A 22,409-nucleotide genomic window follows, 5' to 3' on the forward strand; every position below is an offset into this window, starting at 1 on the left:
TTTTTTGTTTTTTTTCTGTGAACAATCCAGCCTGGTTTCTGGGAACTGTCAGGAGAAAGTTTATGGCAAAACCATCCAGGATGAAATTTCTTTTGCATTGCAAGGTAGAACCATTGTAGCTACATGTTCCCTTTCCTCACAGAGAACTGGCAGAGTAGTTACAGTGAACAGCACCCCAAGGCTGCTTAACAGAGGAGTTACAGTGCCTGGAATGACACTGAACCCTGACCTGGTTTCTTTGAACCCAGCCTTAGAAATCCTAACATTGGCTATCTTATCATGGTAACCAATATGTTCTTGTAATATCCAGGCCAATTCTGCCTAGAGGCATAGATAAATTCAGCAAGCTGCAAAGATGATGCAAAGGCAATTTTTCCTTTCCTTCCACATTACACTGGGCAGAATCTCAGAAAACTGGAGGTTTTTCAAGTTGCTTGAAATCAGTGAAGTTCTCTGAGGGGTTCATTCAAACCATTCACTTACAGGTAACTGGAGTTCTTAACACACATAATATCACTAGTAACTACATCCCAGGCAATCCTGTTGGGTACTTTGAAATCAGAATTGAAAATTTAAAGTTTGGGGGTAAGTGTGTGACCCAATAAAAATATTTTATGCCTTGCATTTATTCTGGTTGTGTTAAGCACTCTAAGATACTCTGGGTGATCATGTTGCAAATCTACTGAAGTTTCCAAATTTTTGCTGCAAGCAGTACCAAAGAGATTGCATTGCAGAAATCTGGTCTGAAATCTACTGAAATGTATTTAGATGACATGAGCCTGAGTAATACTGTAAAATGGCACTGAAATACTGCTGTGCATACATTAATTCCAGACAATGTGCACATTATCTTAAAACACTCCCAGTTCCAGAAAAGAAGATTACATCAAAGATTATTCAGCACCAAGATGAACAATGATGCTTTTCCTGCTTTTGATGTGCAATAGGAAGATGGAAAAAGTACAAAGTCAACTAACAATGGAAAGATATGTATTTGTCCTGAATTAGTATAGGCCCCAGGTGGATGGTAGCAGCTACACAATGACCAGATCCCAGACATTTAGTCTGGGATTTAGATGTCTGGGATGTTATTTGGATGAAGAGATATGAGCATTTATGGCTTCCAGGAGATAAGAGATGCCTGTAGCTGTTGGAGAAAAGTTTGAATTCTCTTTTTGAAGGTTACTTTTTTCACCTAGCAGCTGTTGGGTTCCTGAACTGATGTGGTGACTGTTTCAGCCTTATCTGGTTCATGGAGAGTCTTCATTTTTCTGACTTGTGAAGAGAGAATAATAGGCTTAAATTCCCCCAGACAGCTCTCCTTGCATATGGTTAATGGTTATGGTCTCTGGTTAATGCTTAGGGTTTAATTTGGTGTTTACCATCCTTCTAGTCAAGCCTGGTGCAGAAGTGCCCATGATATTCCTCATGGCTGTCCACTATTTTGTTAGACAGCTGCTGAGCTCTGTCCCCTGACAGTTCATTACTGGGTTGGCTATCAGGCTTTCACATACATAGATTAATTTCTTTTCTGGTCTTTCCACTTGCTTTATCTATAAATCTTGGCTATTTCTCCTCAAGGTTAGGCTATTTTGGGCTCTGGACTGAATATTGAGAGGTGACTGATCTCTTGCATTACTGGTGGAAAGGAGTTCCTTCATTCCTGGATCCGTTTTTGTAGCAATCTGGGAGGAAAGGAAAGGGATTGATCACATTTTCAGGGAGTGTGTGTAGAGATGGGATGCAGTTTTGATTAACCTTCCCTGCACACATAAAGAGCCTTTTTCCCTTCAGATCCATACACAGAAAAGATGGTTTTACATGTGAAGTTGATTGGTTTAGTTTCTATAGAAGGGTTTTTTCATTTATGAAAATTTTATTTAATTAACTGTAAACATTTTTTTGATTGCAGTTTTTGGACTTGTGTGTGACTTGTATCATACCAGTAAATACTTCCCATTATGGTTTCCTCAGTTGCATTGAACCAAACTCCAGTGCTTAACTTGGGTTCTCTCTTGTGTAAATTTTTGATATCTGCTTGAGAGAGGAGACAATAAGTTCTGCCTACCATAACTAATTTTATTTTCTCTTCTGAGTGATGGGGAACCATTATAAAAAGTCTATCCACTCTGCATCCTGCCATATAGCCCTTCTCTGAAAATGATGGTGAGTGCCCAAGTGAATGACCCAAATACAAGGATCTTAGATAAAAAATGGCATCATTTCTGGTGCACCACTACTGTGATGCCAACAGTAGTGTCCATCTAGATTTTATGCTTCTTTGAGATGATTAGACAGAGGTCAAAGAAGTGGCTGCATCCCTACAGATGAGCTTTAAGATGATTTGAAGTTGGACATAATTGCCAATTTATTAGAATTCATGCTTTGATTATGTGTTAAAGATGATGATAATGTTTAGACTAAATTAGGAGAAATAATTTAATTTAGACATCCAAAGGCTTTCACACTTTAGGAGATTCTGCAGAACTGTTGGACTGGGTGATTCTGAGTCTTTAGATTTTTGGTGCCAGGTGATATCCAAAATTAGTTGGGATTAGGCAGACTTGATTTAACATTGCTTTTATTGTGGTTATTTTCATGGCATCTGATAATCCTATAGTGTTAAAAAACTGAGTCATGCTCATGCTCATCTTCATATATATGACACTGAGATCTTGTAGGTTAAACATCCTGATGTTTGTCACACTGGTTTGTGCCTGTGGCAGAGCAGGGAGTTTAACCAAATCTTAAGAGCCCAAACCCGTCGCCTTCTGACCTGAAAAGGGCAGCAAGCAGCTACTGCTCTACTAAGTTTTTCATATTCAGCTCCTCTTTTCCTCAGAATTAAAGTGTATTCCTTTACCAGTTTCTTTCTGTGTCCTATTTCTGCAGCTGGACCTTCTGACATGTTACCTACATATCTCTGAATTATGTACCAGGCATAAAACCGTCAGAGGCTTCTTCAGAAAATTTGGCTGGAGGGCATAAACTCCTTTCCTGTCTCATGCCTTTCACTGGTTTTCTGTGGGGATTGTAGAGTGGCTGAAAATAATGTAGCAAAATGCTATATGTAAGATAATATAAAACAAGGAGATAATGTAAAACAAGGAGAGTATGGCAATGAAAGATTCTTCTTACAGGCAAGCTGAAGACTTTGGAGGCTGTTCTGGGTGCTACCTTTAATGACTATGGCTCAGTGGAATGTACATGCCAGGAGAGCATTAGCACAATAATTTGCAAGTTATTTGAACAGAGACATGAATATGTTGGTGATGTAATCTAGTGGGAAGTAGGAAAAAAAAAATTCATAAATGGCATCTCATTGATTTTGGTATTTCAGCAATGCTGGAAACTTGACTTTTTTTCCCCCTTAGAAATATGGGGTACCAACCCAAAGATGTTTTCAGTAAGTTCTGAGAGGGTTGTGAAAAATATCAAGTTCCATTCTTGAAATCAAGCATGCTACTTGTACAAATATATGCATTCACATAGGGCAAAATACTTTGGGATATGCTCTGGTTGCTGGAGCACAAAGCTGCACACTGTGGGTGGTAGAGCTCAAAGATTCAGTGAGCATGGAGATGTGTTTGCTGAGATTAAGGAAATCAAATACTCCAAATCAATCTCTAGAAATTACCTGAAAATATTAGCCTCTCATACTTGTCATTCAAAGCTTTGCAGACCAAAGTGTGTCCTTACTGAAAGGTAATATGCAGTTGCAGAGCAGCAAAGACTGGGAGTTGTAATAAAAACACTGACATTTTGAGAGTTATTACTGGGAGTGATACTATAAATACCAGTTTGCAGATGAATAAATTGAGGGGCAGGCCTATTTACATACCTGGTAAACTGAAAGAAAGATCCTGAGTGTCCTGGCTTTCAGTCTGGACTCTTGCCATCTACTAGAGAAGAATAACATTCTAATTTGCACTATTTGCTGTGCAGTAATGTAATAGTGAATAAACAGATCTTTCTTGTAGCAGCAGAAGCCAGGAAATGGAAAGGAAATTGTGGTTTCTTTTGGTCTCCAATATTTCCCAGTTCTATTTAAGCAAAAAAAAGGCTTTATCTGTTCAAGATGTGCAGAGCAATATGTAGGCAGAAGCTGCTTTATGCATAAAATTCTATTTTCATTCTGATTTTACCAATTAGCATTGAGTTCTGTGTTAATTACCTAAAAAAATTTCAGAGATGATGGTAGATATAGGGGATCTATGATAATAGGAAGATGTTGCCATAGACACAACTGTTCAATGTGACACTGGGACAGTGCTGCGTGAAGGAACCCACTGAAGCTTTATTTCACAATGCCCTCAGATTACGCAGTTGTGAAAAATTAATTATAATCCTTTCACTGAAACACTATGATGTTGATTCTAAAATATTCAACAAGCTATTTCAGTGCAGAGGGCTGTCAAATGACAGAGAAAGCCAGTGCATCAGAAGTACTGAGATATGTTTAAAAGTTTTTAGTCCTCCAGGTGGCCAACATTTTTGAACATTGCACAGCTTCATTATGGGTTTTAGCAGCTTCACTTGTAGTTTGGGAATTTCTACATCTCTTTCAAAATCCCATCTCATTAATTGGCATGAAATGCTACTATTTATAGAAGACATAGGGGAAGAATCAGAGAACAATGCAAAGCAGAAGTATAAAATGAGTTTTCTGTTACAGACAGTAACAACTGTGGAGTTGAGCATGTTCCAGTCTTGTGGTTTGTTTATTTTTTTGTGTGTGTGAATTAGAAGATGCATTTGCATGTGGTCCAGAAGAACTTGGCTGTCATCTAGCCTGACTTCCTGGCCAAGAATTCACTGAAATCAGCAGACAGCAATTGTCTGCCCGTTTATTGTACATTGAGGTTTGGTATGTTTTTGTAGAGCATCATACACAGCAGCAGCAGCAGCCATTAATTAGCAGATTTCTGATGAGTATTTAAAGAGATACATTAGTGTTAGATAAACTTATGAATGCACATACACACACTCTTATGTCGACCATTGTTATTTAATTTTCATTGCCTTATTGCATCACAGGTTTTGGGAAGAACCAGGTGTCATTAAAGGTGGGGAGATGAGCTACATTCCTGTGCTGGTTTGGTGGAGGATGGAAAAAAGCTCTTCCTAGAGTGTATGTTTATTTTATTGACTTCACTTATTTCTTTCTCTTCAGACTCAGATTTTATTTTTTTAAAATAGCTGTATCGCATCTCTCCAGCTCACAAAAGACTAACCCAATTGCATTCTTCTGTTTTGTAGACAAGTCATGTCTCACAACAGATTCTGCTATCCTCCTTTATTGGGAAAATCTTCTTAAAATCCAGTTTGACTTGTCTTACTGAGTCAGCAGCAACTCTTAGTAACCTTTCTTTTGTTCTGATTGACAAGCACAGGTTGAAAGGTCTCTTGTCCACCTGCCCTTCCACTGCAGACCCACACACTATTTCTATCATGTATATCAGGACTCTCTGACTTTCTCAGCAACCCCTCACACTTTATATACTTTCCATCATTTTTGCAGTGTTTATAGGAGTAAACTCCAATAGGAGTTTCCCAAATCAGGAAACCACATTTGGAATAAAGTTACCAATAGCTGCAAATCTATATGAAGTTGTTCAGATTACAGTATTCTTGTTTTCAGAATACTCTTTGACAATTGCATGATGCTCTTACACTGTATTCAATGTTCCAGTCATGGTGACTGAACAAATATTCACAAACACTTCTTAAAGCATATTTCACTATGTGAACTCCAGTTTGACTGTGGTGATGGAAAGGGAATAGAAAAAGCTACTTTCAGACTTTATTACTGTGCTTTTGTACAACAGCTATAGTAGAAGTGATAATCTGCCAAAAGAAGAGCAGGAAACATCAACTCTTTATAACTGAGGTTTACATACAAACTCAGTATTGTGGCATGTGCATTAACATTTATTTTATACATCAAAAAACATCAGTTAAAGTTGATAAGAAGGTTGGTTTTACTGTTGGTTTTGTAGATGCAGATTTTCATTCAGCATTTATCATACTTTAGTCAGATTTTATTTATTTTATTCTTTGGGCCAGATTCTTACATTTTATAAGACAATAGATATTTATGATCCTGTTAAAATGAAAAAGGTTATTTGTATTATGATTGACAGTAGACTTTGGCTTTGTTTTCCTGAGAGACTTGATTATATTTTTAGTTAATGTGTGAAATGGGGCATGCTTCTTTGAGTCAAGAGGGCTGCAATTTTTAAAACTATTTAAATAAAGTATTCAGAGAACAAAAAATGCTCCTCTTGGATAAATATGGCTCTAGTCAATTGGTATTCTGCTGTGAGCATGCATGTCTCATTCAGTCTTGTCCTCCATGCAAAAGAGAGAGTGACCCTATGTACTACACTGAGACTAATTTTGCTTATACAAGGATTAACAAAATGTTTATAGACAGCCCCATAACCAGAAAGATTGGCAGAGATTTTTAGCTTTTATAAATAGTTATAGAGGAAGCAGTGCTAAAGTCAGCTTCCTTGTGAAATATCATCAGATTATAGCAGTAATTTGCATTTTACAAAGACATTCTCTGAATTTATCTGATCTCCGCTGCATGTGACTCAAGGGAGTATTGAAGTGAGAAGAGGACATGCTTGGAAGAAATGTGCAAAGCATGGTATTTTAAAAGCAAACTTTCATCTACTTGGAAATAATAAAACTTCTTAATTAATATTGCTAAAAAAGAGTTCTTTAACTGCTGTGAAATAATAGAAGTACTTAGATACTGACAGTGTAAAAAGTTTCTATTCAGATGTAAATTTGTTGAAAATATTTTGTATCTCTTAAGGACATTTTAAAATTTTGACATTTTGTGCAAAATCCTCCACAACTGAAATAACTAAAATAGAATCATTTCCAGAAAGAAATAACCATGCTTTGACCACAACATTTAAGGGATTCCCTTGCACCTAGAAATGTGACAATACTTGCTCAGTCAGTACATGTGGAGCATCCCTACACCATAAAAAATAAAAAACCCCACAAAACTTCTTTATTATTATGCCATTAATTACAGCCCTGTAAGAGATGAGGTCTAATGCTGAGATTTGTCTTCTCAGCAGCAGCCTTCAGGAGCACCTTGTGAAATTCTCAATTTCCTCTACAACTTTTCTATAGGCCCCCTTGATGTACTGAAAGGCTTCAGTAAGGTGTTCCTAGAACTTTTTCTTCTGGCTGAAACAACCCAACTCTCTCAGCCACTCTTCATAGATGAGATGCTCCAGCCCTCCAAACATCTTCATGGCCTTGTCTGCACTCACTTCATCAGGTCCTCATCTTTCTAATGCTGTGCTCCAGAGCTGGGTGCAGCACTCTGGGTGGGCTCTCAAGAGGGCAATGTAGATGGGGACAAAATTACATCCCTCAATCTGTTGCTGGACATGCTTCTGATGCAGCCCAGCATAGGCTTGGTGTTCTGGGCTTTAAATGCACATTGTGGCTCATGTTAAGTTTTTTATCCACAAGTGTTCCCAAGTTCTTCTCTGCAGGGCTTCTCTCAACCTATTAATCCCTGATACTGGTGACTGCCCTGACCTAGATGTAGCATCTTGCACTTGGCCTTGTTGAGCTTCATGAGATCTCCAGTGGACAGTTCCTCAAGCCTGTCACGGTCCCATTTTATGGCATCCCTTCCCTCTAGCATATCGATTGTACCACTCAGGTTGGTGTCACGTGCAGATTTTCATTGTCACACTTGTTAGGTCAGTAATAAAGATACTGAGCTGTGCTGGTGCCAGCATGGGCTCCTGCAGAATATCACTTGGTAATGGTCTCAATTTGGACACTGAGCCATTGTCTGCAACTGGCCATCCAGAGGATTCCTTATCCATCAAGTAGCCCATCCATCAAATCCGTATCTTTCTAATTTAGAGACAAAGATGTGTGTGGGACCCTGTCAAAGACCTTAGGGAAGTCAAGATAAATGATGTCAGTTTCTCTTCCACTATCCAGCGGCACAATGATCACTCCATCACTCCATTGTAGAAGGCCAAGAGATAATTTAGGGGTGTTTTAAGCATTCTGAAGCTGTTTTGGCTGGAATCACCTTCCTGCCATTCACATGCTTTGACATAACTTCCAGGAGGATCTCTTCTATTATCTCACCAAACACAGAGGTGAGGCTGACTGGCTGGTAGTTCCTGTGGTCCTATTTTTCATTCTTTTTGAAATTTGGTGCGATAATTCCCTTTTTCCAGTCACTGGGTACTTTGACTTCTGTGACTTTTCAAATGTGATGCAGGGTGGCCTATCAACCACACCTGCCAGTTTTCTCAGGACCATGGGATTCATCTCACTGACTCCCTTGAAAGGCTGTACATACAGCTGAAAATAATGCAGCTGAAAATGTTTTAACTTGATGGGTAAAAGAGGAACTGAAGTAGAGAATGAAATAATTGGTAAGACTACAGGAAAAGCCCCACTCAGTCATGGGAAGGGTTTTGCCGAGTTTATTGTTGCTGCTAGTGTATTTTTAAAGTCTTTGTCTGAGTACTGTGTTAACAGTTTAGATAGTACTAGAAGAAAAAGTATCTAGGTTGACCAGGTGTCTTTAAATGCTAGAAGTCACAGGTTCCAGAGGAGATACAGATGTAACATTCATCACCATTTTACTGGCTTTCACAGAGATAGGTTTCTCAAAAAAAAAAAGTTTTTTGCTCCTTCATTATAAGAAATTTATTTAGAATTTTATTTTCCTTTTTTTAAAGAAAAAGTAGATTGCTAGATTTAGCATATTATAAGAGTAATTAGCCTGTTCTAACCTGTCTGTTCTTTACTGAGCCTAATAGTTTGCTTTTAACTCATAAAGCTTCTAGAAACATCTTGATTCATCATTTGAAATCAGTAAAACTTAGAAAATTACACTAATTGACTTGTAAATGGTTTCCCTCAATTAATTATCCTTTGCTTTCAAATGCTCTGCAGGCTTGAAATTACTTTTGAAGAACCAGCTAAATTTAAACATCTTTTTAAAACAAGGTGTTTATCTCACTGATAAGATTTCTAGTTGAAGTTTGTTAATATATTAAGCTAATAACTGTTGTCAATGGAATGAAGAAGAAAAGTTCGATCATGACTATTGAATATTCATCTATGTACTCTGTATTGTAAATTCAAACACTCTGCTTGTTTAAGGAAAATGCTGTCTACATAAAAAACCCCACTAAAAAAAAACAAACTCAAAAAACAAACAAAAAACCCTACACATGTATTTTCATGAAAATTGGGTTGTTTCCAGTGCTGCAAATTTTTATCATAATTCTTAATCTAACGATAAGTTCCTTTTAAATAGTTTCCTCAATTAAAATCACAGCACAAAGAAAAAAGATACTAAGTGTTTTGACACACATGGGCCTTTATCAAGTACAATTCAAAATCCAGTTGTCCTTATACAAGTTTACAGTAAGAGATTTAATTTTATTTTTTTTTCCTTACAAAAAGACTACAGCAATTTCCTCAGTGAAATTGCTGGAGGTTTATTTTTAAGTACTGTAATAAATGCAATTGAACTTTGGAAGTTCATTCCTTCTTCATTCATGCTGTTACCATGGAAATGTGGATTTTCTGCTTAAATGAATAAGCTTAGTTCATAAATTATAAAAGTAAAATGTTAATTCATAATTGGGGAGTGATGGCAATCATGACAAGACAGGCATCATTTTCCCCAAGTTTCATTTGTCCCCAAGTTTTTAAAAAAATTATGGTAATTTTTTTCTTTTTTTCTTTTTTTCTTTTTTTTGGGGGGGGGGGTGCAGAAAACAAGCATAGGCTTCTAATAATTTAAAGGCTTTGATTAATTTAAGCTTTTTGTCATGTGTTGAGTTGGTGTTGTTTAGTCTGGAGAAAAGGAGGCTGAGAAGGGACCTTATCTCTCTTTACAACTCCCTGAAAGGAGGTTGTAGTGTGGAGAGATCAGTCTCTTCTTCCTGGTAACAAGTGGCAGGACCAAAGAAAAAGGCCTCAAGTGGTACCATAGGAGGTTGAGCTTGGATAATAGGGAGAATTTCTTCACTGAAAGGGTTTTCAAGCATTGGAACAGGCTGCCCAGGAAAGTGGTGGAATCACCATCCCTCCATGTGTTCCACAGACATGTGGATGTGGCACTCTAAGAACACAGTTCAGTGGTGGATGTGGTGGTGGTGCTACATTGGTGGCTGGACTTGGTTATTTTAGAGGTCTTTTCCAACCTTAGCAATTCTATGATTTCCTTACTAAGAATAAAGGACTAGGTGAAGCAAAGGCTGTGTTCTGTTCATGAGAGACTTCTTAGTTGGACAATTATTTGCCAAGAACCCTCTATGTGTGGTTAATCTTCCTGCAGCAAGAAAAACAGCCTAGAAAATCTCCTAGGGTTCCAAATTGCAATGGCCTTTAATATGACTGAATGGAAATGCCTTTTTGGAGGAGTTATCATGGGAATCCAGGTCAAGGAGAAAGGCAGGTTTTCTCTCACAGTAACAAAATGAAACACATATTGTGGAGACGTGTTAGTAATGAATTTGAGTGAAATCCAGGAAACTCAGCTGGGGATCTTCAGAGTCAAAAAAGTCTTTGCAGCCTGGGTGTCTCAATTGAGGCGTTAAAGGGGTTATGTCATCTCAATCAGTTGTGTAGGCTGAGGTGTAAAATAAACTTGATCCATGGATTATGGGTACAGGAGTGGAAAAATGAGATTTTGAGTAACTTGAAGCTTAATCCAATTCCTTCTTTCTGAACTTCTATTCCTTGTTTCTCATTATTTTGTTTTGGGATCATCAGGAACAGTGAGGAAACCTGTCCTGAAAAATTCAGAGTCATAGAAAAGACTCACAGGATGAGGCCATTCTTCACTAACTTTTTATTTATCATTTGACCTTTTTTTTTTTTTCTTTAAATTTGCTTATTATAAATGGCGTTATGACTGAAATTACCAAATACTAACTGCAAAGTGTGGTTTATGAAATATGTATAAATTTTAATATTGAGAAGGAATGATTTTCTAAGTAAATTGGATGTTTTTGTTATATATCTGATCAAAACCTTCCTCAATGCAACCACATAAGACAGAAAGCAATGAGCTGGGACTTTTTGAGGAAAAGTATCACATGCTCAAAAATCAGACAAATGTATTAAGAAAATTGTACAGGAAAAAGGGAACAGAAAGTTTTCAGGGAAATCTGTGGCTTAAGTTAAATCAGCCCAGGGCAAGGTCTTTGGTGTTTACTGGTCTGGAAGTGAGGAAGAATTTTTGACACAGCAACTTATGCATCAGAATGCCAGGATATCAGAGAGCTGTTTGCAGTACTGGAGATGAGAGTTTGTAAGTAATATATTCAGCCTTTTTCTTTCTCTTTGTGAAAACTCTAGGATATTCTGGGTTCAAGCTGCTGATGGAATTCCTCTGTTCGTTATGTTTTACTAGGCTTTGCTGCAGTGGACAGCCTAAGAAAGACTTCTTTCCAAGTGGGGCTTTGTTCCATATTCTTCTTTCTGCAGTTGTTTCAGATGCCCCATAGATTCAATCCACTGTTTCTAGCCAATATTTGCCATCTGAAAACTGTAGGCTCTACAGCACCCCAGACCTGCAGTCCATATCAACAATTCCTTCAATATCCCACATCTCAATGTGGATATCAGTGTAAGGAACTTCTTGCAGATGTGGGAAATAACATTTTTATGACAGTTTAGTCATAGAAATAGGGGGAAGAGTAAAATCATTTCAATTTAGAGCTCCTGTGCTGAAATCAGAGTTATTTAGGCAATGCAGCACTAGGGTGCTATATAGACTGCATCACTGAAGTGTGCAAAGAGAGGAAGTGATGGAGCATGACTGCAGCCAGTGTGCCATGACTGCACAAGCCAGTAAAGTCTTCTGCAAAAAGAGGGAGAATTACACCCCTGGCTACTCAAAGTCAGTGATGCAGATTGTCAGTGTTGATACTAATAAGCATTGCATGGCCTACAAACAGCCTTGCAAACCTCCACCATTGTGCCCAATTTCCTCTAGACATCCACTCTTTCCTCTTTTGAAGGGCAGGAATGTCATTTCTCCCTCCATCCACTCAGAAAGCAATGCACCCTCTTCTTCAGACCTTTCCCCATCTAATTTCTCTTTTTTCATAGCTTATCTTTGCTTTATTTGTGATCATCATAGGGTGATCACAGAATCTGTCTCATTGCATAAGTCTTTTTAAGACCATTTTATAATATTTACTCACATATGTGCTGCTTAAAAGAAGTGGGGAACATTGCACTGTCATATAGAAAATCCTGGAGAATGTTTCTTTACTGCATTTTTAGCCTATTGTTTTTATTGGTACTCTCTTTTAAAATACCACCCTTGCCATCATGCCTGGTAAAAACAAACAACCCAAACTTGAAAATGCTAAGGTGTCTGAGGAAGAAAAATGTTATTCTGCAGTGTGGTACCAGTGCTATCCCAGAGAAGTGGTGGATGCTCCATCCCTGGTAATGTTCATGGCTAGGTGAGATGGGTTCTGGGCAACCTGGTCTAGTGGGTGGCATCCCTGCCCTGGCAGGGGGTTGGATCTAGATGATCTTTAAGATCCCTTCCAACTCAAAGCATTCTGTGATTCTGTGGCTCTGCCAGTTCTGTGCTAGTATGTGCCATGGCACTGTGGGGGTCCTTGGGCACAGCTTCAGGACACAGCAGCCACAGGGCATTCCCACTACTGTACTACTGCTGTCACTGCTGTCACTGCTGTCACTGCTATCCCTGCTGCTAGCTCCTGGTGCATCCTGGGCAGTGATGGATGCTGCAAAGGGCTGTGCTCTCTTGCTCCTCTGAAGCAGACTGGCCTCAGGCCCTCCTGAGGTCAAAGTCTTTCAAGGCAGCATGTTTCCTCTGCTCTCTTTTGGATCTCTGCAGACAACCAGGGTTTCCTTCTTAATGTGCCCTTCTGAAGGCACGGGAGCAAAGAGTAAGAATGGAATTTTCACAGCTCCAGATTGTGGCTCCAGTTTCTGTTTTCTAACAATACTCAGGTCACCAGTTGTGTGTCTTTTTAAAGAGGGTCTGTAGTGTGGCTCCTTTGAACTACTGTCTCTCTACTGGTTTTATTCTTAACCTATTTTTTTTAATGGAATAACTTCTTTCTTCTCTAGGGTTTTTCCCTACTGTCACGTGTTTAAAGAGGCCCTAGGTGCTTCAAATGTCCTGCTATTTTTGGCATGTCTGGATGACTTGGGCAGAGCTTTTCCCCACTCATTTTTAATGACTCTGCATCTTTAACTGTAAATCTCACCAACGTGATGTTTTGAGTAGCTGTTAAGTCATCATAAAATACTGTATGTCCTTGATGACAATGCTTTCTTTAGCAATTAGGCTGCTGTGATAAGAAATGTCTTGGCAGAGGTGAACAAGCGCTGCAGGGATCTGCTTATGTAGATTACCTGAAGTAGCCCCTGTTAAATGTTTTGGGTTGATCTGCTAGCATAGTAATAGCTTGATGGCTGCTACAGAGATCTCAATTGTCTGGCAAATTCTCACATGCCCCACAGTTATTACAGGAGGCACCTACCATATGCATGGGGGTCTCTCTCTCTCTTTGCAGTATTATGAGGGTCAGTTTGTAATTTCCTAGATAATTTTTCCTCTTAGATGCTCAGGAATCACAGGAGGTTTTTTTTGAGTGGAGACTTTGGAACTGCATTACTTCTTGGTTTTTTTTTTCAATGAGTCTGAAGTTTTATATCCAGGTAACCACTCAGAAATTGTATAATTATTCAGCCTTGCTTTCTTTTAGTGAGATTTCCCCCATGTCGGGTTTGTTTGGCTAAACCCAAAACCATTGCCTTTTTTCGGACTGAGAAAAAATAAAGTTGTTTCAAAGACTTTGCTGACTGAAACCTTGTGCAATTCCTTTGGCAGAAAGAAAGCTTGAATTTTATTTTCATATGCAGCTACATGCTTGCCTGAACCTTGCCTCATTTCTCAGGACTGTGCACCTTTTCATCTTTGCTGTTTGAATTGCATTTCTCTGTGGATCAGAATTCCCCAAGATCTGTGATATTTTTTTCAATGACTAAGATATTTAATTTTAATTTTTAGTGTACTGTACTGCAAAATAAACCATGATTCTTTTCACTTTCTATTCCCTTGAAGAGTGACAAAAAAAAAAAAAAGTCTCAATTAATTCTCCCATGCTTTTGCTGAGCAACACTTTACTATGTTTTAGCTTATTTGATGGATATTGCTGTAGCCAAAGTCTGAACCACCATAAGTTTGAGATACTCCAGCTTTTTGAACTATGACATCTAGACCCCAATTTCATTACTAACAAAAATCTCAGAATTAGATTTAAAACCAGGGTTCATCTCTTTTGTTGTGGAAGTCATTGTTTGTGCCAAAGAAAGCTGTGATTACTAATTACTTAATTTCTATGACAGATGGAGCTGGGGATCAAATTAAGTAGCTGTCTTAGGCTACGTTACAGAGCAATATCTAGCTTTAAACACGACTGCCTTTTTTGTTCCTAAAAAAAGGCACAAACAATGACAGGCTAAAAATAGCTGTTCTCTTGGAGTTGACGACAGTTTCTGAGAGCTTCTCTTTAGGAAGATGTTGGAAAAAACCTTGCTGTCTTCTCTCCTCCCCCTTATTCTTCCTTAAATGCACACCCTTCTGTTTAAGCTTGTTCGCCCCATTGCACACAGAAAGATACCCACTGATTTGGTTAGGACTTCAGTGTTTCTGAAGGTTTCCAAGAGGGTTTGCATAAAACATTTAAAGAAATCTAAAAGTCACTGCAGATATTTCTATTAAGTTATGCTTATCCTACGCAGATTGCTCTGTGCTGGTAGGGAAGGAGGTAGTAAAGCTTCTTTCACTCTTTGCCTCCCACAGTATCTGCTGCAGTGGAAAAAAAAAAAAAAAAAAAAAAGCCTCTTTTCTGGTTTTATTCCCGGAGATTACTTCATAATTCAGTACTGATATCAGTGGTTTCCGGTGCTGTAAACAGAGTTGAGTCTTTGACTTTGTGTCCCTGCAGCCCAGTAAACAATCAGTTAATTCACAGCATCCCAGCGGTTGACAGGAGTGAGAGAAGTGGTTTGATTTTATTTTTGTGCTTGTGAATTAAGGCTTTGCCTTCTGGCTAGGTTCTGAGTTCCCTCGTTCTGGAAGATATTGGAGCATTTTGAATTCAGAATATGTAGTTACAAATGTGAGAGCACAGACTTCTTCCAGTATTTTTCTGCTTTCATTTTAATTTTTCTTTGTGTTTCTAATCTGAAGCAAGCAAGAGAACAGTTTGAAAGCAGTGTCCAGTGCCTGAGCCAGGAGCACAATGCAGTTCAGGATATTTAGAGCTAGTCCGCTGCATTTTTATTAAATGAGAGGGAAGGAGTAGGTGGGACTTTTTATTTAAAAATAGATTAGCACAGGGAACTGAACTTGCATTTGAGGAAACGTTAATAAGCCAGCCAGCCATTGTCCTTAATCAGAGACTGTATTTGTAAGTAGAACATGTTGAATCTGTCATGATTGATGACGTTGTCTTTGTTAAAAGGGATGCTGCATCTTTAACAAGAGCAGACAGAAGCAGTGCAGAATCTACTGTAAATTTGAGACTTGGAAGAGAAAAAAAACCTTTCTTCATTTTTCTGTGTATAACGTTGGTAAAATACTGAATAGGAAAGCATCAAAGCCAGGGGGAAATACAAGTAACTCACTGCGTACGTTTTAATTCCTCACCTTTCCCCCCTGGCTGAGTTCCCCCTCCTTTTTCCCCCCGAATTTAAAATGCTGAAAGGAAAAGCAACTGAGGTCCAAGTTTCAGATGCTGAATTCTCTACTAATTGAAATTACTGGGCATATTTCTATATATAGTCGCTGAAGAGATATGTAGCTTTCACTCAGTGCCTTCAAGACATGTCTTTTTGTAGTCAGAAAAACAGAGATCAATGCATTTTCAAACTGACAGAGGGAACGGATGCTCCTTAGTAGCACATGCTCGGGATCGTGTGTGTACCGTTTGTGCAGAGCAGAGACGCTGAATACTGGTCCATATGCTCCTTGTTTACTGCAATGTTTTTTGCATGTTACTGTGCACTCCGGACTAATGTGAAGGTAAGAGGGGACGAGACAACAATTTGGCAGGAATGTACATGTAAAACCAGCTGCAGAAAATGTCTACCTTGTGTTGCTGAATACTTTGGAATTGCTGGCTGAACAGGCATATTATTACAGGTGGTTGTGGAGGCTTTGTTTTATCGTTGTCTGTGTGGCTAAAGCATAGAAGCATGTTTGAATTTTGCAGTTTAGCGACCTTCAGTTTTTAACTGCTTGCAGTTCAGGCTCTGGGCTTGTGTGGTCTGATAAACATGTTTTGCTACTGTCCAGGTAGGCCAGAGACAAGATGCCAAAGGCTGTTTGTGCAAGGTTACATAGCTTTATACAGGATAAGGATTCCTATAGTTGGGTCCCCCATGCATCTTCCCAGGGATGCTGCTTGCATGCTTTCTTGTTGATTACTTGTCTGAGAGCCGGGAGTCTTGCTGCTGCTATCCGGGTTGGTTTTTGTGCAGATTTGTTTCTAACTTAAACCAAAATGCCTAAAAAAAAAAAAAATATATATATATATATATATATAAGCAATGTCCTAAGAAATAAAGAAAGGATTATTACTGCAAAATGTTACAGGAAAATGCCAGTTGGCTGCACTGGTCTCACAGTAACTATTAAGCAGTATTTGTCACTAATGTCAACATTTGCTTGCTCTGTTAATTAGAGTCAGAACTTCAATATAAGTTGCTGGATATATTACCTTCTCTGCAAGTAGGACAATATTAGCAGACAGGTTCACTGGCATTTAATCCAGCTCTCAGCCAAGCTGTGGGCCAGCTGTGGGAATCCAGTTGCATAATTTAAATGAATTACAGTCCTTAGCCAACATATTGGTGAGGCACTTCTGGCATTCTGGGTTTTTCAAGTTCGAGTGAGTGTGTCTGTCTGGGAAGAAAAGTGCTGGCAAATGAAGGATAATCATAGTTAGAACAGTTTTACCTGTAGAAGTAATTGCAAAGGATTTTTGCTTGTGAACTGCTTTAAGCATGCCTCTGAATTAAAGTGAGTTTTCTGTATTTGCACTTGGTTTGGTAATAATGGACTTCATATTTATTAGTTAGGTCAAAATGTTTGTTGTCATTTGCTTTAAAAAGTATTTTGCATTAAAAGTTCACATTCTAAGAGCCTGCTCCTGTGTTTTTGCTCAAAGTCTGTACTGTTGTTTGCTGTAATAAATTGCTAAGCTTTTACGTTTTATTACTTTCTAATCAACTTTTGCAATTATAATCCACTTCTAAGGAGGAATTCTTTAAATCTGCGGATAACAAGCCAAAAAATACAAGTTAAACCCTTAAATGCCATTCTGTGTTCCTAAATACATACATTATCCTTTCCTTATGCTTTCCTATAATGTTTTTGGGAGGTTAGTAAATTATATCTGTTATCTATTTTCTGTGATCTATGCAGTAAATTGTCAGTATAGATATAATTTGAGACCCACCACTCTTTGTTGCTCATTTTGTCCCTCAGCTTGCAGTACTGTACTGAAGATCTTCTGTATAAGTGGGGTTGTTGTTGAGATATGATTTCTCAGTTTAAGTAAGAATAGGTACAGGGGAAATTTCAATGACTATTTTTACTGTAATTTCCATGAGATACCTTGTCAATAAGTACCTCAGCAACTGTTTTAGAAGTCTCATGGGTTCAACTTTTGAAATGTCTGTTTCCATTCATAGACACAGAAAGAAGTGAGAGATTTGTACAAGTCTGGCAATTGTTTGGACAAGATAGTTTTAATTTCTTGGAACTTCTTCAGCTGTTGAGTATTTCTGAAACTATTGTTTATTATACAGTATCTGCTATTTACATGATATTATTCTGAGGATGTTACCTCCAGATGTTTTACTTTCAGCAAACTCACCCACTTTCAATGTATACTTTGATCATCTACTTTCCAAACTCTGCATTAGGCTACAATAATGTAAAACAGCACAAACTTTGCCAATCCCCCCAGGAACTGCTCAAGTACAGCAGCAACATTTGCACCTTCAGTAATTCCCATTTTCTTTTTCTGACATTGAAGTTTGCTTAATGAATAGGAGTTCATTGAAAGGAGCTCCCTATGCCTGGTAATTGTACAATATGTTATACAGTGTTTATGAAGAACTCCATTGCTTTTAACTTGGTTGGCACTAACATAAGCCACAGCTCTATGGGTGGCCAAAATAAATTCAATACATTATAAAACATCTGGTTTGTGTTTTGCATTTTCCCCATTTATGGGTGGAAAAATCCTAGTGGTGCTCAAATATTTTAGTCTTTAAGTCATAAGATAGAATAAAACTATAAGTACAGGCTGTAATAGGAAATAGGTTTGCTTGGCCTGGAAAATGAAAAAGGAAGGCAAATGGGTCTGTTTCTAATGGCAGCTGTACATTATGGCTTTAGAGAAGGCAGATTTTACAAGTTCAAGGTAGGACTCTCACTTCTTGATTGCCAGTCTGTATGAGACTACCCATATGAACTTTGCTGGCATGTGCAGACCTATCAAAAGAAAGAGAGGTCTGCTCCACACATTCTTAATCAAAGCCTATTTTTACACCAGACTTAGGAGCAGTACTGACTTTGAACATGTACCTGCCTATGTGGATGGTTATTTCTTCCTGCCTGGGCACTGGGTAAAATAAAATAGGGAAAAATATGTCTGAGAAGTTATGAGAAAAATATCTTTGTCTATCAGAGTTTATCTGGACCTACATTTAAAATTATTAAAAAAATAAAAAAGGTAATAATAACTATTGCATACTACTGTCTATTTACCACATACAGTATTATTAAAATTCTACACTTTGGATTGATCTCTTCCTTGCTCTCCCATGTATGCACAGTTTTGTACCTCAGTGGAAGAAACCAAAGATGAGCAGAGAAGTCAGGGAATTAAAATCTAAGAGCATTGCCTCCAAAATCAGAAGTGTTCTTGTCAAAATGTGCAGTGTGACTGAAAAAGTGAACTCCTGCTATATGCAGTAGTTAAATATATTGTTGTATTTTCAGCATGAGTAAATCTTGGTCCAATTATGGCAGGGGGCTGCCTGGTTTCAGGTGTTTGGTGTTTTAATCGTGTCTACTGTGTACTGAAAATACTTTATTCATATGCAAGAAATTTTTAGAGGTTGCATTAAAACCTTTCTGTTCTTGGTTTAGGCAAGTATTTTAAATTCCCTCACTATTAGCAATATTTCTTGTAAAACTATGGCTAACACTGCAAATATTTAGGTTCCATAGTCTGCCTAAGCTTTAAAAACTTTTAGGGATTGTGTCTGGCTTTTCTTAAAAGTTTGTAGGCATTTTGCCTTCCCTTGGCCTTGATGAACTCTCTGTGTAGTTCTGACAGATTTTTCTGTGAATCTGGGCTGCTATTTTTGGCTGACAGTTTGAGGGTCTTACTGGAGGCACAGCTGGTGCTTCTGGGAATTTGGGTAGCAGAGCTGAAGTCTTCTATTTGTACTTTAGCACAGAACTAGATCTGAGTGTTGGGCTCTCTCACCTTGAAACATCTCCTCAGCAGCAGCCAGCACTGGCTTTGGGGTCGTCAGAGTTTCATGTAAAGAGTGTTGTGAATTCAGGTCCAGACTCTTTGAAGTGCCAAAGGCTTCCCAGGAGGTTCAGAGTTACTTCAGCAGGAGTTTAAGGCTGTCTTCATGTTAATGGGTACACTTGACACCTCACAGAACTGAGCTCCTGCCTGAACACTGGGTTAACAAAGAGCTTTTTTCCTTATGGCTGCTAACTGTGGGCTACCTATGTTATCTAAAACTATGGAGCTAAAACATTGTGCCTGTGTGAAACCATGATTGATTTATGACTGAAATGTTGACCTATGCATTGTCACTTTTTGAGGCTCTCAGATGATGGAGAGGACCTGGTGGGGTAGGAATGGGGCACGGATCCATGGAGGGTGTTGGGAACTGGAATCCTTTAATCACTTTATCTTTCTGTGTTCATCCTCTTTTTCCACCTGCATTGCAAAAATATAAATAATTATTTTAATAGAAACTTCGAATTGCAACCTAAGTTGAGGATTAACAGTAAAGGTAGAGGAATCAGAATAACAAGTAGCAAAATGTTTCACTGCCCAAAGCTATAAAACATCACAAATGATAACTGAATTTCTGACTTTTTTTGCACACAGCTGTAATTCCTCCTCTCTGCCAGTCTATATTAATGATATAATAGCATAATTAAGTTGTATATATCCCATATTTTGCCACTTGTACCAAGACTTGTTTTGGTCTTCCAAAGGAAAAGAGCTTATGGCTCTTTCAGACTTGGGCATGTATTGCCAAAAATTTGTCCTGCTGTGCTCTTATGGTGTTCTTTGCAAAGGGGGGCTGAAGTGAAAAAGGACTTCAAGCTCTTACAGACTTGCAAACATGATCCTTGGTTTCTTATGCATATTTTCCTCCTTTAAATGTTCAATCATGCACCATCATCTGGCACTTCTCCATGAAGTGAGGAACAGTTCAAAAGCCACAGGAGTGGCTTTGATGTAGCATTTTTAAAGGAGAAAGCAGGAAAGATTGGTTTCTCACTTTTCCTAGTGTAATTAAGAACTGACTCATGAGCAACTTTTATTTGATTTTACTCCTTTTTGTAGTTCTGATTATGTCTGACAGTCTGACTTGCTTTACACATAACTACAGAGACATAACTGCAAGTGGCAGGTCAAAGTACAGTTCCTCTGCTACCCTAGGATACCAGGGCAAAATGTGGGTCAGTACTAGAAAGCAAACAAAGCTGGTGTGGAATTTCCATCCTGAGAGGTTTGAGGATAAGGAAAAGGGTAATACTGTGTAGGTTGTGACTATCTAGTTGCATTTCTGTAATGTATCTTTTCATCTGCTCATAAAATATTTGCCTAATATTTGCCTAAAGCAAGACCTTGAACTTTTTAAGGGATTTGTGCAACACCTGTGGGATCTAGCCTCAAGAGCTACAGCCAGCAGAGCTGTTTGTATTGTTGTCATCCTCTTGCTAGATAAGGATGGAATTTTAGGGAAGTCATAACTCATTGCAAAAAAAAAAAAAAGGAGTTAGTGATTTCTTGGACCAACTTCTACAGAGAAAGGTCTGTCAAAATGATGACATTAACAATACAGCATTTCTTTCTTTTGGTAGCTTACTGCCTGTGCTTGTGTTTCATAGAAAGGTAAAGTTCTCATTTATGGCCCAATTTTTGCAGTCACACCAGTGACATCAATAAGAATTCATCAGGAAATCTGAATCCAGTCTCATATTGTTCAAACAATAGTTCTCTCTTAAGTAAGAAGTACATTGTTTGAAACTTGAAGATTAATTTTTCTACTTTTAAAATCAAACTTGGGAAGGTTTGTAAGCATTTGTAGTACCTAAGCATATACTTTATCACTCCTCTCAGCTTCAAGTGCTGATTTACAGTAGATGACCATAACAAGTTATGAATAAAAGAGGTAATTAGGCTAGATTAATAACACAGCAGCAGCTCTGGTTTTCTAGATACGATAAGACTGGGACTATATTTAACCCACAGACTGGAATAATATTCTCTTAAAGGCCATTACAAACATATGAATAGGTACAGAGATGCTAAAATGACAACACAGTGTAAGGAATTAAATCTACTACTAAGAATTCACTATGAACTCTAAGCAAATGTGAATATTTTGCTGTGGGGTTAAGGGGCACTCATCTAAACTTAGAAGAGTTAGTCACAAAAATGGAGGCTGGAAAGTGTAAAAGAAGCTAGGCACTGATTTCTTAATTCAGACATTTCTGGATAGATAATACCGAGAAAAATATTGCAGATCTATTTTGTGTCTCCCATTTTCATGTGGACTCATTAGAGATTATCCAATGAGCTGTTCCTATCAGAGACACATAATTGGCCTTTGTTTAAGAGAAGAATTAGAAAAGATCTAGGACTGCAAATGTATTTAAATTTATTGGATTTTAAATATGTGCAAGGAACTAGAATATAATATCATGTGTATATATGACAATTTTATGTTTACATAAAAATGATGAAGAGTTAAATCCTCTACCATTAAATTGCTACTGATAGGTTTGCCCTATGTGCTTAAGATGCCAGTGTTTGTGTGATTTTTATGAGATTACAGAGAAATTAGAACAGCAATTCTGAATGCAATGCTACCCACAAAATGTAGTGATTCCAGGCAAAAGTATGAGAGTTGTTTTGTTCTGTTTTGGGAAACTCTCTGGCTCCCATTACCTGGATGGGGAGAAGTGCAGGAGATCATTAATCAGTGATGGATAGAGTTGACAAAAGCTTGCCACAATTAAAGGCTGCCCAGAAATCTCTCCTGGTTGT

The 22,409-nt window shown here is 38.1% G+C and overlaps 1 protein-coding gene across 6 annotated transcripts in view; it reads left to right on the plus strand.

The window, feature by feature from the left end:
• The window catches only part of DLG2 (discs large MAGUK scaffold protein 2), a 966,889-nt gene that overhangs the window by 239,075 nt on the left and 705,405 nt on the right, over window positions 1–22,409 (plus strand). For 2 of the 6 annotated variants that reach the window (XM_079303599.1, XM_079303601.1), the window contains exon 1: window positions 15,888–16,105. The exons of 2 other annotated variants lie outside the window; for them this stretch is intronic. In XM_079303599.1, the coding sequence (XP_079159725.1) occupies window positions 15,986–16,105 (120 nt within the window). In that variant the 5' untranslated portion in view covers window positions 15,888–15,985. Of the gene's footprint in view, window positions 1–15,887; window positions 16,106–22,409 lie in introns of those variants that run through there. 2 more of the 6 variants (XM_079303598.1, XM_079303593.1) reach the window with 1 other exon arrangement.

Source organism: Erithacus rubecula, assembly GCF_903797595.1.
Source record: "Erithacus rubecula genome assembly, chromosome: 1".
Lineage (NCBI taxonomy): Eukaryota > Metazoa > Chordata > Aves > Passeriformes > Muscicapidae > Erithacus > Erithacus rubecula.